The 14509-nt window shown below is 32.0% G+C and overlaps 1 protein-coding gene across 6 annotated transcripts; it reads right to left on the minus strand.

Annotated features, from left to right (window-relative positions):
• Positions 1 to 954: 954 nt before the first annotated feature.
• LOC106057767 (stAR-related lipid transfer protein 7, mitochondrial-like) lies at positions 955 to 7680 on the minus strand. 6 transcript variants are annotated; one of them, XM_056016569.1, is made up of 9 exons: positions 7659 to 7680; positions 6589 to 7004; positions 5913 to 6091; positions 5183 to 5232; positions 4790 to 4900; positions 4639 to 4683; positions 2991 to 3128; positions 2615 to 2699; positions 955 to 1911 (listed from the first exon to the last, which is right to left on the minus strand). In XM_056016569.1, the coding sequence occupies exons 2-9, from the start codon at positions 6990 to 6992 to the stop codon at positions 1781 to 1783; spliced, it is 1143 nt and encodes a 380-aa protein (XP_055872544.1). In that variant the 5' UTR covers positions 6993 to 7004; positions 7659 to 7680; the 3' UTR covers positions 955 to 1780. The 6 variants fall into 6 exon arrangements, with proteins under 6 accessions (XP_055872544.1, XP_055872528.1, XP_055872543.1 ...); XM_056016553.1 differs by having other exon boundaries at positions 7625 to 7659; XM_056016568.1 differs by lacking the exon at positions 7659 to 7680 and adding an exon at positions 7422 to 7652.
• Between the last annotated feature and the right edge of the window lie 6829 nt (positions 7681 to 14509).

A 14509-nucleotide genomic window follows, 5' to 3' on the forward strand; every position in this document is an offset into this window, starting at 1 on the left:
GGTCCATGGAGAGAGGAAGACAGAGACAATGAAAAAAGAAAAAGTTAAGTAACTAAATTCAGATTTTAACCCTTCAACTATATACACAATTATCACCTAAAATTCTAAGAAAAAAACAACTCAATTTTGTGAGAGAAAACAGAATAGTAATTATGTTATTTATAAAATAAATTTACATTGACTTATATGTGGGCAAGGCTTATGTATAAACTCACTCTTGTCTGTCTGGCAGTTCTCTGACACTCAATCTAGGATGAAGCTGAAATTTTACACAATTATTTCTTTTACCTGACAAAACAAAAAAAAAAAATTAAACCATTAGTTAATTAACTATTGGTAATTAGGCATTTTGTTTGGTATCTCGAACAAAAGAAGGAAATTGTACTTGACTAAAGTGGTGTTACAAGCTGAATTAGTCCCCATTATAGGTCACTGCTTTTAAGTTAGAAACAACTATGTCAGTTTAAGGAGGTTTGAGCCCTAGTTCAAATTCAGGTTGTTATCCCCACCCCCCTGTTTTTTTTTAAGCTTTTAAAAAGCAATTACAGTAAAATTCAGTCAGATATCCATTTCTTTCTATCTCGCCCATTTTCCCAAATATTCTTTACCCTAAGAACTCAAGTCATAATAGGAGTTGAGGCTATGCTTGGTTATCCTGCAATATCCTCAACAAAAGTAAAACATTATTGCTGTGTTTGGAAAGTTTGTTACTACCAATAAATGGATATGGACAAGTATTTCAAGCATATGCCTTCTGTATTCATATTTAAAAAATAATTCAAATTGTATCTGGGGTTGAGGTGTGTAGGTTAAAAATTTTAAAGCAGATACTGCAATACAACAAGTTAAAAAAGCACTGTAATAATGTGCACAGAAGTCCATGTGCACCACCTTGTTTATTTGTATACATAAAACAACAGCTAATACTCAATAAAATGACCAGTGAACATTAAATAAGCTCCAGCTCTTTTTATTATCCAAGATCAGGCTTTTACGCTTACATGTTATGTGCCAGAAATTAGTGATTCGCTAGACATTATAGTATATTTACAGACAAAGTTGCATGGTATTGCTGTTATTAATTTCTTACACTACAGATTATTAAAATAATAAAAAAAAAACAAAAAAAGATTAGAGTTTAAACAGTTTGCAATGCAGCTGCAATTCCATTATAAATGAGTATATTTTGTCAACTGAAAGTTATAATGAATCAAAAGGCATTTTATTATGGCAACTATTTTGCTTTATCCACCCACTATCTATTTACAACATAATGATACAACTAACTGATGACACTTCTAAGTAATTGGTGCAAGCATGAATGCCACTCAACAAACATAAAGTATTTATTGTATAAGCCTTCTGAGAATACACCAATCCCAAATTTGAGAAAGTGAGATTTCTATTTTACTGTTGGGATCATTGGTTAAGTATCGATTCCGTTTAAAAGTTTAATGGCAAGGCAAGCTCAAAATGACCTTGCTGAGTGGTACCCATGAGTATAAATTAAATCTATGGCAGTAAGAATGCCCAAATAAATAGAGCAGAATTAAAATGGAAAATGTAAAAATATGTAATGAATAAGTAATAAGTCAATTTGAAACAATGTAAATACATGAGGACACCCATTTTTTTTCTCTCTCAGCACTCTTTCATTACAAAGCAATAGATGAAAAGTGTACAGAGAAATATTGGGTGTAAGAAAATAAGTTTGGAACTCTATCACATATGGTACATCCATCCTATCACAAGCATTGCTACACATGTGATGACTTTGTGATCACTGATGATGAACAATGTTGGTGTAAATGTTTCCTGTCTTCTTATCCATGTGTGTCACAGCAGACTCCACACTTTTTTCATGCTTCTTCTTGGCAGCTCTGTAGAGCTTTTCTAAGAATTCATTCACACCTGAGAACAAGAGAAATTAAAATGACTATTGCACTGAAAATCCACCCAAGGAATAATATATAGAGAAATAAATGTCATGCCCAGCTAAATAGGTAGAGAATATTGTGATATAACATTTGAAATCATGTATGACATTAACTTTGAAAAATACTAGATCTACATACTCCACCAACATGCACAATCTAATCATCTCTAATCTTGACAACATCTATTTTCAATAAGGAGATTTTCACAATGGTAGATAAATTGTACTTCATGCACCATAAATATCAAAATACTTAGGAAATGTCTATTTATAGATACAGAGTTGAGTTTGACAAGTCAGTTTGGCCTATAAATCTCAAATTATGAGGCATGATTTGGCTCTAAATCTCATCCAACTTGTCAGTTTTGTGCCAAACTTTCTTTTCTTAATGAGCAGAAGTGCTAATGTTATGATAATATAAAAATGTCAATGTTTTAATCTTATTCTGATTTTTGTACACTTTCATTTTAAATAGGGCTTTATCATTTACTAAACAGTGAAACAAATCAATTTTTATAGACATTTCCATTTGTACTTAAATCAACTGATCTACAAGTTAGAAAATCACAAAATTACAAGAAAAACTAGAAAACAAAAACAAAAAAAATGTTTTTAAAAATGGTTACTATTTTGTATGTTGTTTCATAAATTGATAAATACTCAAGGCTTTAGATTTACCTGTACTGGCCATCCAATTGTAGCACATAGGTGGAAAGTTAGTCTGTGGATCGTCAAAGTATGTCTGAACATAAAGGAAACCATTCTGTAAAAAAAAAAAAAAAAAAAAAGCTAACATATCTAAAGGCAAGCTCAACATTACTGTTTTTAAATCCAATATCTTAAATGGACAAATCTTTTTTTTTTTTACTTATTGGTATTTCACTTACAATAAGAAGGTTGTGATATTTCCATAACATATGCAAGTAAATGTAAGTATGAGGATCAAGTAAGCAGTTGGTGTCATCAATTTAGATAACAATGGAATGGAATGCATGAGACAAAGTGTCAAAAAAAAAAAAATCTGATGTAAGCACTTTAAATTACTAAGTCAAACCTCATCAAAAGTAGTGAAAGGCTTGATGACAATCTGTGAACAGTACGTGGAGACTCTAACACAGGCGTCTGTTTGTGGACAAGATGGATGTTCAGTTGATCTGGCTGTGATCACCATAGTACCAGCATTTGTGTCAACCTAAGATACAACATGCCATAAACTAATACATTACAAGGGTATCATTGCTGTATTTTAAATTATTTTGAATGTTAACAATTTCATACACCTCAACAAATTTCCAACAGAAAATATTATGACAATTGTCTTGTGAATTAGTTGCACACTAATGGGCATCGCAGTAAAAACTTGTTCTTCCACCTTCTTTAATGATCCATCAATAGCACTATGTTAAGAAATCCTCAAATATAACCAGCACAAGAAAACGTGGAAAGAAATATGAACAATCAGTTTCTGGAAAATGTTAATAAATATGATAAAAACTTTTATGTAATTATTAAATTTGTTTCTTTTAATTAACCAAAATGGATGCTAAGTAATTAAAATATATAAGCCTATACAATTTAAGTTCCAAGTAAAAAATGAGACATGTGTCACCACTGAAGACAAAATTCTTGTGTACAATTCATTTGAATTAATAGGCATCATGATATTGTTGATTAACAATCAGATCACAAAATAAAAAATAATGAAAAAAAAAATTGTGCAACTAGGTGTGAAAATTTTAATGTAAGTTTGACTATAGACATTGTAGTTTTTACATCTACTTTTATACTCATTTTTTTCTTTTTTAATTTGTAGTTTTCGGACTGGTATGTTTGTTTATACATATAAACAAAACATTGTTGTAAGAATGAATTCTCTAATGTCTTGTCAGATGAAGGGTAAATATTTGAGCACTGATATTCATTGATGTTTAAAACTAATACAAAATACTTTTTAACTACTAAAAAATTTTTTTTCAACATCTCTAAAGAAATTCACTGCACATTTCTTTAAATGTCAAATTGAGCAAAGATTTAGTTTAAAAAAAAAAAGAAAAAGAAAATAAACATAGGAAAGGAAGTAGTATAAACTATCTAAACTTATACTGTTTTGCAAGATTATACTATTGCAATGTGTAATAATAATAACAATCATCTTTATTATCTGGGAGGAAATTTGTTTTACAATTGTGCATTACAAAAAAATAATATATATATATATAATTTGAGCTAACAATTTATATGATAGCGTACATAATATACATTCATACCCCATTTTCTCTTAAGCATCACATGCGAAATTTACAACAGTAAGTTAAATGTTGTTGAACAATTTAATTGCCAAAGAAATTTAAAAAATTCTTATGCCTATTTGTTTTTGTGATTGATGTCTTAAATATAATAATTTTAAAAATGTGTGATTCTACAAAGTCTTAAATGTGTTTAACTAAAGAAAAACAAATGAAATACCAGTAATATATGGTGTTTTTTTTAACTATTAACTCGATTTTTTTCTTATAAAATATAGTACAACCAAAACATAATTGTTACATTTAATGTTTAAGCAATTATTCCATTATTTCCCTTTAAAATTTTTCATTGAAAGCTACATTTCTTAAAAAAAATTAAGACATGCCCTCACTTTGAGCAATGATAAAAAGTTTTGATGTACACATTTTAAATGATTTACTAATAACACAAATTACCTTACAGCGCCGCACATAAACATAATCTCTTGGATACATAGGATACTGTGAACAAAAAATGTTTCAATTATAAAGCACTGCATAAGTTGAAAAAAACAACAACAGTACTTAAGAATTTCAATTGATTATTTAAAAAAAAAAAAAAACTCACAGGGAATTTGTAAATCCAATGAATCACTTCCGATTCAGTTTTATTGTCTCTATCAACAATACTAACTTCTATAGTGTTCTTGTCCCAGTCTTTCCAGTATTCTACATCTACCTAAATAAACATAAAAAGAAACTGTACATCACCAGCTGCTCAAACATTCCTAATGTCTGATTCCTATATGTTCACTAGCTATCAGATCATTTCATCTCTTTGTCTTAACAATGAACTCTACATGAGGAGCTAAGCATTGCTTAGTTACTTAACAAGATCTGGCTGTACAATAAGCTACAGACAATGATACTTCAAATTTTATGTATTCAAATGAGCTATAACCAACATACAAAGAATTATTGTGGTAGTTAATAAAACATAAAGGTATTTTAAATACATTACCTGAGTATTGTAAAAAGCTCTAGCAGGTATATCATTGTATTTACCAAACACTGAAAGAAAAAAAAGAAAAAAAGCATATCATATTATATATACTCAAACAATGTACCTCATTAAATACATAACTCACTATCAATACAGTTACCTACGTTTGCTATTTATGTAAAAACTATCTGGATGTGGCCTAAGACCTGTGAGCCTTAGTTTGGTATTACTGATCTACTGGTTTGGATTTAGATCTATGTGAAACTTAGAGAATGTTCCCTTCACATTTTTTTTTATTTTGATATGAAAATAAAAGTAGTGTGAAAATGGTTTTTTTCTGTTTAGTTTGACATATTCATATCAAATATAAAATATTGTGAAAACAGATTCACCCATTTTGTTCAAATGTTTCATTCTTAAAAAGAGATAAATTTAATTATTTTTTTTTTAGAGCAATCCGGTTGTGGAGGGACATTAATCATGTTCTAAGATCTCCATAATCATCTAAGGAACTTTTTTATTCTAAGTTTTATCAACATTGGTCAAACGCTTTTGATTTTTAATAGGGCAATTAGGGACTTACATACATACACCTTACAATTTGCTTTATATACATATAATATATATATTAGATGAATGCTGAATAAAAAAAAATGTGATAACAAATAGATCTAAAAATTTGACAAAAGCAACCCAGAAAAAAAAAAGATAATTTTTTTAGACAACTTTTAAATATTTTATTATTTACCTCGATATTGATAGAGATTTGAATCAGGAATAGCCCGGCGCCAGATTTTAAAGTCGATTCTGTCTACCACTGTAACCCATTCATGGTCCTCATGAGTAACATGTGAAACATTGGTTACCTGATTGGGTTTATTTTTCAAGGCTATTAAATTATTCACTTCCTGAACTTCTTCACAGCATCTAAAGGAAGAAAAAAAAAACTTTTTTTTTCTTCTTTAAAATCATTTAAAATGTAAATTAAGACTATCTGTTTAGATTGACATTGTGCATAGACATTTATGAACTGGCTCTCTTGATAGTTGCCAGTATTTTGTTCTAATTCGTGAATAACTCTATTTTATTAAAGTGGTGTTACACAGTTTAGAACAAATGTTAAAGCATATTGCATCATATCTATTTTAAAAATGTTGACAGTCGTTCATAGATGACTAGAAAAGTCATTGTTCTCAAATTATAGTTAATATGGTCAAAAATCATAATCAAAGAAACATGAATGACATAATTCTAAGCCGTCTAAGGTACATATAAGCATACTAGTATATAATTGAAAATCCATACAACAACAATATGCTACATTAAATGTCTATCTCTATACATACGATACATACATAAAAGACTGTGTGACTGTAGATCTACATATACAGGCCAATACAAATACAGGGGGTAATTATACTTACTTTTTAATCTCATCATCTGTAACTCGTTCTTTTTCCCATTGAAAAACTGCTGCAGACAACATGGCCAACAATGGTTTACTTTTAATGCCAACATTTTTCTTTATTTTCTGCATTAGTACTTGTTCTCCATACAGACGTTGATATAAAACAATAATCTGAAAAGCTCTTCTGAGCCTCAATGCTGCAACCCGGTTACATTGTTGCGTTAAAAGAAAACTAACAAGATTTAGCTTAATACCAATATTATTTATCAAAAGTCTCATCTTCTCTTGAGCATTTTGTCCTAAAAGAAATTTTGCTGAGCCATCGGTAAATCCACTGAATGATGACTTTACACACCTTCGAATGATGGTTGACAGCATTTGGCTAGCTGTCACTTTACTAAAAAAGCTACCCAAGGCCATGGGAAAACAAAACTGTAACAGTGCCAGTAGACAGAGTAGATTAGTAGATCATGAGATATAAATATTTAGTAATACTAATACCACTTCTTAGTCTAGAATAGTCTAGATCTAGTAAAGTATAGAAACTATAGATTTAGTCAATTTAGATAGATTCTAAGATTGCATTCAGTTTAGTCACAAATTGAAGTTTAGTCATTAAGTCGATTCTATTAACTATTACTATAATTACTATTTGCTATTACTATATTACATCAAAGATCTGTAACAATTTAATATTACTCAATATTATTAGTCTGTTACTCCGTACTGTACTGTTTTAACGTCAATACTGTGTTATGTGTTGATGAGTGTTCTCTGTTGTCAGTAATGACAGTATTTGATTTTGAGTATTGAATGACTGAGTCTTGAGTTACACTGACTGACAGTGACTGAGTACTGTATTGAAATTGTGTCTCTCAATTAGTAGTCAGTGTAGTGTAGATAGATCCAGATCTAAACATGTAATAAGCTTTTATCATAATAAAACTTGTGTATATTAGATCTAGTGTTGTCTAGATATATCTAGAGTCTAAAATCTATATTTAAAATGCATTTTAAATGATTTTATCAGGTCAACTGTTGAAATAGGTTACGGAAGACAGCATGGATAATAAAATTGCAGTTGACCTTCAACCCTGCTCTTCCGCTAACAAAGTACACTCTTATTAGAAATTCGCTAATTTAGTTAATAAATTATTTTATAAAAAAGTTTATGGAAAAAGTATAACACTATAAAAGTTAAAATTAAAAAAAAAAAAAACTCATCTGATCTTAGCCAATAGATTAAGATTACAGTTGTTACTTAAAAAAAAAAAAATTACGTCTTGCGCATTTCATGTGTCAATCTAGTCATGCATGCTAATCAACTCTGCTGTCGTAAGTTTTCCTGAATGGTTTTATTTTAATAATAATCAAAAAGGAGGTAAAACTTAACTCATCAACTCTGCTGTCATAGATCACTAAATACAAAAGCAGCCTTTTTAGAGGAGGTTTGGACTAGGAAGTAGAGTAGTAGACTATCTTCGACTTTGAAGAAACATCCGAAACTTGTTAAGCAAACAAACATAAAATAAATCTACAAGAGTTTTTAAGCAATAGCCGGAGAAAGCAAACTACCTAATGTCGAGGTTCAAATCCCACGCCCCCATGTAACAAAAAAAAAGGGGGGGGGGGGTAAACTCACCTTCCCCCTACAATTAAAAAAAAGTAAAATTCCCCTTTCAGACCTTGTGGTCTATAGGGCAGATGATGTAAAGGTCATCTGTTTCTGTGGCCTACGGTAAACTTTACTTTTCCCTAACTAAGGTCAGGTACCCATTAGAGTTGGGTGGACTCAGAGGCGCCCGAAGATCCCGAAATTAAAAATCCCAACAGGATTCGAACCCGGGTCCCCGGTTCGGAAGTCAAGCGCTTTACCGCTCAGCCACAGCACCTCCTGCAGAAATCAGATGTGCTGACAGATTATACATATAAAATGCGAATATATTTTAAAGAATAATTTCAAAATCTATATAAATTATTGAAACTTCTGATTCTGTCACTTAGGCTATGATGAGGAGGCTTGTTGTTTATGTCGATGTCTTGTAGCATTAAACTGCTGGTAGACAACTAAACCGTTGTAGGCGTAATATATCTTAACTAATAAAACTTCAAACAACTGGAATAGCTTCCTTGTGAACAATACTAAATATAACTTAATTTATAATATAAACAAAATTAAGTTGAAATGAGATAAAGTAACTGTAGTAGACTTTGGTAATAATATTTCTTAACAAAATCTAGCTCACTACAATAACACAAACTTTCAGTCTCACGTTCTGGAGTAGTCTGTCCTAAGACCTAGTGACGACAATGCCACCTATGTTGCATCATTCACAAGCAATAGCTAACCTCTTCCCACCAACACCATATAAACACACGTGAGCAGGTCAGGAGGCGCTGGAGACCTTTTCTCTGCTCAACATTAATTTATTTAACAGTAGGCAGATGTTAGCGCTACTGGGAGGATTTCATCTGTGACACCTCAGTCTACGACTAAGGGGCTAGAGTCGCCTAAGTAGGCCTAACCAGACATACTAACCTAAACTAAATGAAAGCAAGAACAAACTTTAATTGGAATTAAATAAGACAAAATGAATCTTTATTTACATATACAAAAAAAAAAATAAATCAATAATAAAATATAATATATACACTAACTTGACTAACCACTACAACTGAACCCAGCAACTAACTAAAACCAACTATCTAACACAAACTGATAAAACCAACTATCTAACTAAATCACTACAACTACTACACTAGACCTAGATCTACACAAACACACTACAATAAACTAGTCTAGATCTACAATATCCTACTACTACAACCAACCCATAACACTAACACTAAAACAAGAACACCTTAGTACCTTACTATTCACTAAGAACAGACTAAGCCACTAGGTCTAAGCCGACTAAGGCAATACTACAAAAACAAAATCCAAATAACACTAGATTCCCTAGATCTACAGAAGCAATAACAATAGCAGTAATAAATGCAGCAGAGGTTGTTATAGCAACAGAGTAATAGCAGCTTAAAGCAGCAATAACACAGCAGCTATATTCAGCAGCATGTATTTCAGCAGCTATATTCAGCAGTAATAATAGCAGGCCTTCCCAGTTTCGGGCCACCGAAAGGGCTGCATGAATGCCAACAAATTGTTCTAAGATTTATAATATTCTCTTTAAAAGCAACACTTTGAGCATCGTGATTTTTTTTTTTACACTTTGATGTCTAATACTAATCTAAAGCATTGTTGTAAATACCCTACATCCTTATATAGTGCTCTAGTAGACGTCCGATTCCTTATACATACTAAACGATAAACAAGAAACTTAAGGCCTTTATTTTAAAAAAGATCGACGTTATTGTGAATATATTCGGATGAATCTATAAAAGGACCAACAACAACGTTCCAAGTCCTATAGATGACCTGTCCAGTCACATAAAAATGCATATTGGTTCGGTGGAGTTGTTAGCCTACACGATCTCGAGTGGGTCTCGCTAAGACATCACATTTATTATCTTGAACATTGTAGCAATGGAATCAAAATGTAAAAGAATCGAAAAAGAAGGAGCAGAAAATAAGATAAAAAGCAACTATTAGTAGAATCCTGGGCAAAAAAAAAACATGTAGTGAAATTATTAATGTTTTCTCACAAGAACCAGAGATTCACCAACCTTATGACAGCATTTATGAATGAACAGGCTCAATGCCACAAGACGTCAACAGTATAAACATAAGTCGAAATACAAAGAGGCTTTATTAAAATATGAAACAATCTTGACAGCATTTGTTTTACAAAAATGTAAGGATATTAAATTACCTTCAAACAAGGGAACTAAATGTTCAGTTGTATGTGTAGTCAGCTGTAAGATGCTGACAGTCAAACTAGATTTTTTAAGTTATTGAGAAGACAGTATATGTGAGTAAAGTAAAGTGCTCTTTCAGACCTTGCGATCTAAAGGGCAGATGATGTTAAGGTTATCTGCTTCTTTGCCAATGGTTAACGAGCAGGGTGTCATGTGGCCAGCACAGCGACCAACCGCCTTTACTTTCCCCAACTAAATTTAAGTCAAATATCCGTTAAAGTTGGGTGAACTCAAGAACGTCATTAAAATCCCGAAATACAAAATTCCATTCTTCAGGGAAATCGAACCCAGGACCCCAGGTTCGGAAGCGATTAACCACTCAGCCACCGAGCCCCCATGACCTTGTGAGATAAGCAGTTAAATAGTGGAGGATGAAAAGTTGTAAATTAAAGTCCATGTGCCTGAGAAAATGGTGAGGTGTGAAAGTGAATCATAATGAATATGTTCGTTGATGGGGGATCTTCAGATGCCTTGAATGTAATTGTCAAGTACGTGTAAATGTTAATGAATATGGTAGCAGGAATTGTTTTACATTTAAAAGATTCCCCATTCCAAGTGTTATTATTTATTATATATAGCTCCTCCTTCGTGATCGAAGATGAGCACATTTCTCATTTCCTAAGAAGTGGAAAATAACTGTAAAATCCAATCCTCGCTTTGAAAAGCCGGCATACGTGGCATGAGTAGTTTGGTCAGTTGCAGATAGGCCTGCTTCTTCTCTCAGCTTTTTGTTAGTGCGACGCTCTTTCACGTTGGCTACTTTCCTTGCTTCGTATCTCTTGATTCCGACACTCTCAGCTTGTCGCCATAAGGAGCAATCGAGTGCTAGTACTTCCCAGCCGTGAATATCACATTCCTTGAAAAAGCTCTTAAGGGTGTCTTTACAGCGCTCTGAGCCTTTCCTGCACACAGCTCATAGTACAGAAGTCGTTTGGGAAGACGATATGTCCCACCCATCGAAATTGGGGCCTTTTTACTATGACATTGATACTGTTCACGTTAGACAACTGAAGGATTTCAGTATCTGGTATGTGGTCAAACCATTGCACCATATGAATATTCCTTAGACAGCGAGGGTGGAATGAGTTAAGCTTTTTGATGTGTCGGGAAGGTCCAGGACTTTGATACATATTTTACTCATTTGGTGATATAGGTTAACATATAATAAATTATTCATATAGCTTATACTTACGATACATTATTAAACTTTACACAATGCTCTTGAGGACAGGTATAATTGGATGTTCATCAAATGGCACATAATTTATGGGCCGGATTGTATAGAAATGCCCTGACCGATTTTGACACCCAGTCCGCCCCTGGCAGCCATCCATAGTTCACTTGATGAGTGCATGAAATAGTTAAAAACTTCTTTTACGTGTGTGTGGTTGTTTGGGAAGGGGAGAGAATGTATAGTATAAATAATGTATAAGTATAAATAATGTATAGTATAAATAATGTATAAGTATAAATAATGTATAGTATAAATAATGTATAGTATTATTATAAATAATGTATAGCATAAATAATGAATAGTATAAATAATGTATAGTATAAATAATGTATAGTATAAATAATGTATAGTTTAAAGAATGTATGGTATAACGAGTGTATAGTATAAAGGATGTATAGTATAAAGGATGTATAGTATAAAGGATGTATAGTATGAAGAATGTATAGTATAAAGGATGTATAGTATAAAGAATGTATAGTATAAATAGTGTATAGTTAAAAAAAATGTAGTAATGTAGTTAAACAAAACAAAACAAAAAACAACAACAATGTTTATTATCAAATTTTATGCCAAAAAAGTTTTTGTTCATAACATTTAGAAATAAATTATACGAGTAAATATTGTTATGTCTCCTAGCAACATATATATACAACTTTGTGTGGATTAGGATAATGTCAATTCATCAATATCATTTATGGGGTGTGTGTGTTTCACTTCATTTCCTTATTACTTTCACTTGTTAATGTTTGTTTAAGAAGTGGAACATTTCTATTTTCAAAAATATTTCTTAAGTAATTACCATAGACATATTTATATATTCTATGCCTATGGTAATTACTCTAATTTACAAGTAAAAAGAAAGAGAACATATAACCAGAAAAAATGATAAAATTTTTCGTTTACACAAAAATAGTTTATTTAATTTATTTAATTTATGTTATCTCCTGCTACATATTTCAAATATGCTTGGTGTAGGTCCAGTCTTCAATTGTGCGTCTTTGTCTCCATCAAGAGAAAATGTATCCCCCAAATCACCATTTTTCAAATAAAGTAATAATTTGAAAGCTTCGTTGCTTTTACGGACGTTAAAATAATCAAAATACTTTTTAAAAATGTCTTTTGGAAATAGACATCAATGGGTTTAGTTTAGAGCGCTTGGAAGAAATCACATATTTGGGGGAGGGGAAGCATGTAACTACCATGGTCTCGGGTATAATTTTATTATTTTGGTGTTTATTATTTACTTTTTGTTTCATTTGGTGCCACCATATTCACTTCGCCTATGGCCTCCAGTTACATAAGGCCGGCACTGATTGTAGCTAGTGAACCAGAACCAAAAGAACCAACAAGTGTTCGAAGTTCGAACCGCTAATAACAAGACGCCAGATATCGCATACAGCATGGAATATGCATCCTCTGTTTTGGGACCCTTCAAACTCAAGAAAACAATAAGAAACTGGAACAGACACAAAATAGAGCAGTGAGATTCATAATAAACGAATATTCGCATTTGACTAGAGTAACACCTTTAGTAAAATCACTAAATTTAGAAAGCCTTCAGGATAGAAGACTCAAAAGTAAAGTAGCAATTATACATAAAACACTGAACCATAATCTTCAAATACAAAATTTAATAAAATACTCAGAAAGACACAAAGATAAAGGCACATTCCTCATTCCATAAGCTAGGAAAAATTTGTGCAAATGCTCCTTCTTCTCTAGTGCTATTAGAGTATGGAATGGGTTGCCAGAGCTAGCCAGGAAAACCAGTGACTTAGCAAAATGTATGTCATTGGTTAATATGCATGACTAAATGCATGACGTAATCATCTTCTTTTTTTAAAGGACGTCTGTATTATATAAGATAAGAAGCTCTCAGAGAAAGTCTCAAAACACTATTATGATACGAGGAAAGGAGTTAAGAATGAACATCCGATACAACACGGAACGGAGTCAGATTGCAACTAAATTCTAAATGAAAACTAGGAACTATAGTTTCATAAGACACAAAGCTATGATCATATATTATCAAAAGTAAAAAAAAACAGGTCTACAGAAATAAACAATAAATACTTCAGAGTGTTTGCTGAGAAAGCAATTAACAGCTTGGACAACAAGACTTTCCAGATGACTTGTCAAAACAGCCAGAAGTCTAGAGAGTCCAAGATGTTGTAGAGCCGCAACCACAAACACCTCTGGGCCACACTTGGGGGGGCTTACCATACGTAACACGCTCAGGCAGAGTGGTGAACAAGCCCAAGATAATACAATTGTTTATTGTCTATTTCCTTTTGTTGATGTGGCCCGCGACACAAGTGTCGGAAATTAAAATGGTCCACAGGACTAATAAAGTTGGGCATCACTGGACAATGGTAAAGCCATTAGTAGTATAAATAAACTTGAGGATACAATGTAAAGTAGCAAAAGTATATATAAAACACTGTGACTGAAGTATAATTTACAAATACAAAAAAAAAGACAGCCTAATAAAACACTCAGAAACACACAAAGTTAATGGCACATTTCTTATTCTATATGCTAGAAGTAATTCATACAAATACTTCTTCTAACCTAGTACCATTAAAGCAAGGAACGGGTTGCCTGAATCAGCCAGGAAAACTAACGGCTTAGCAGTGTAGGTGAAATTAGGAACATGTACATTGTACAACCAGAGATACACATGGATGCTCCTGGAACATCTGTAATTTATAATATAAGGGAGTTAACGTTAAAATTTTACCCATAGACATAGGAAAATATATAGGTCTGTGCTTTTACCATTGAACAGGGGGCTTAACCAAGAAAAGTATCGTTTTTTTTTTTTTTTTCA

This window comes from Biomphalaria glabrata, chromosome 1 (genome assembly GCF_947242115.1).
Source record: "Biomphalaria glabrata chromosome 1, xgBioGlab47.1, whole genome shotgun sequence".
Classification (NCBI taxonomy): Eukaryota; Metazoa; Mollusca; class Gastropoda; family Planorbidae; genus Biomphalaria; species Biomphalaria glabrata.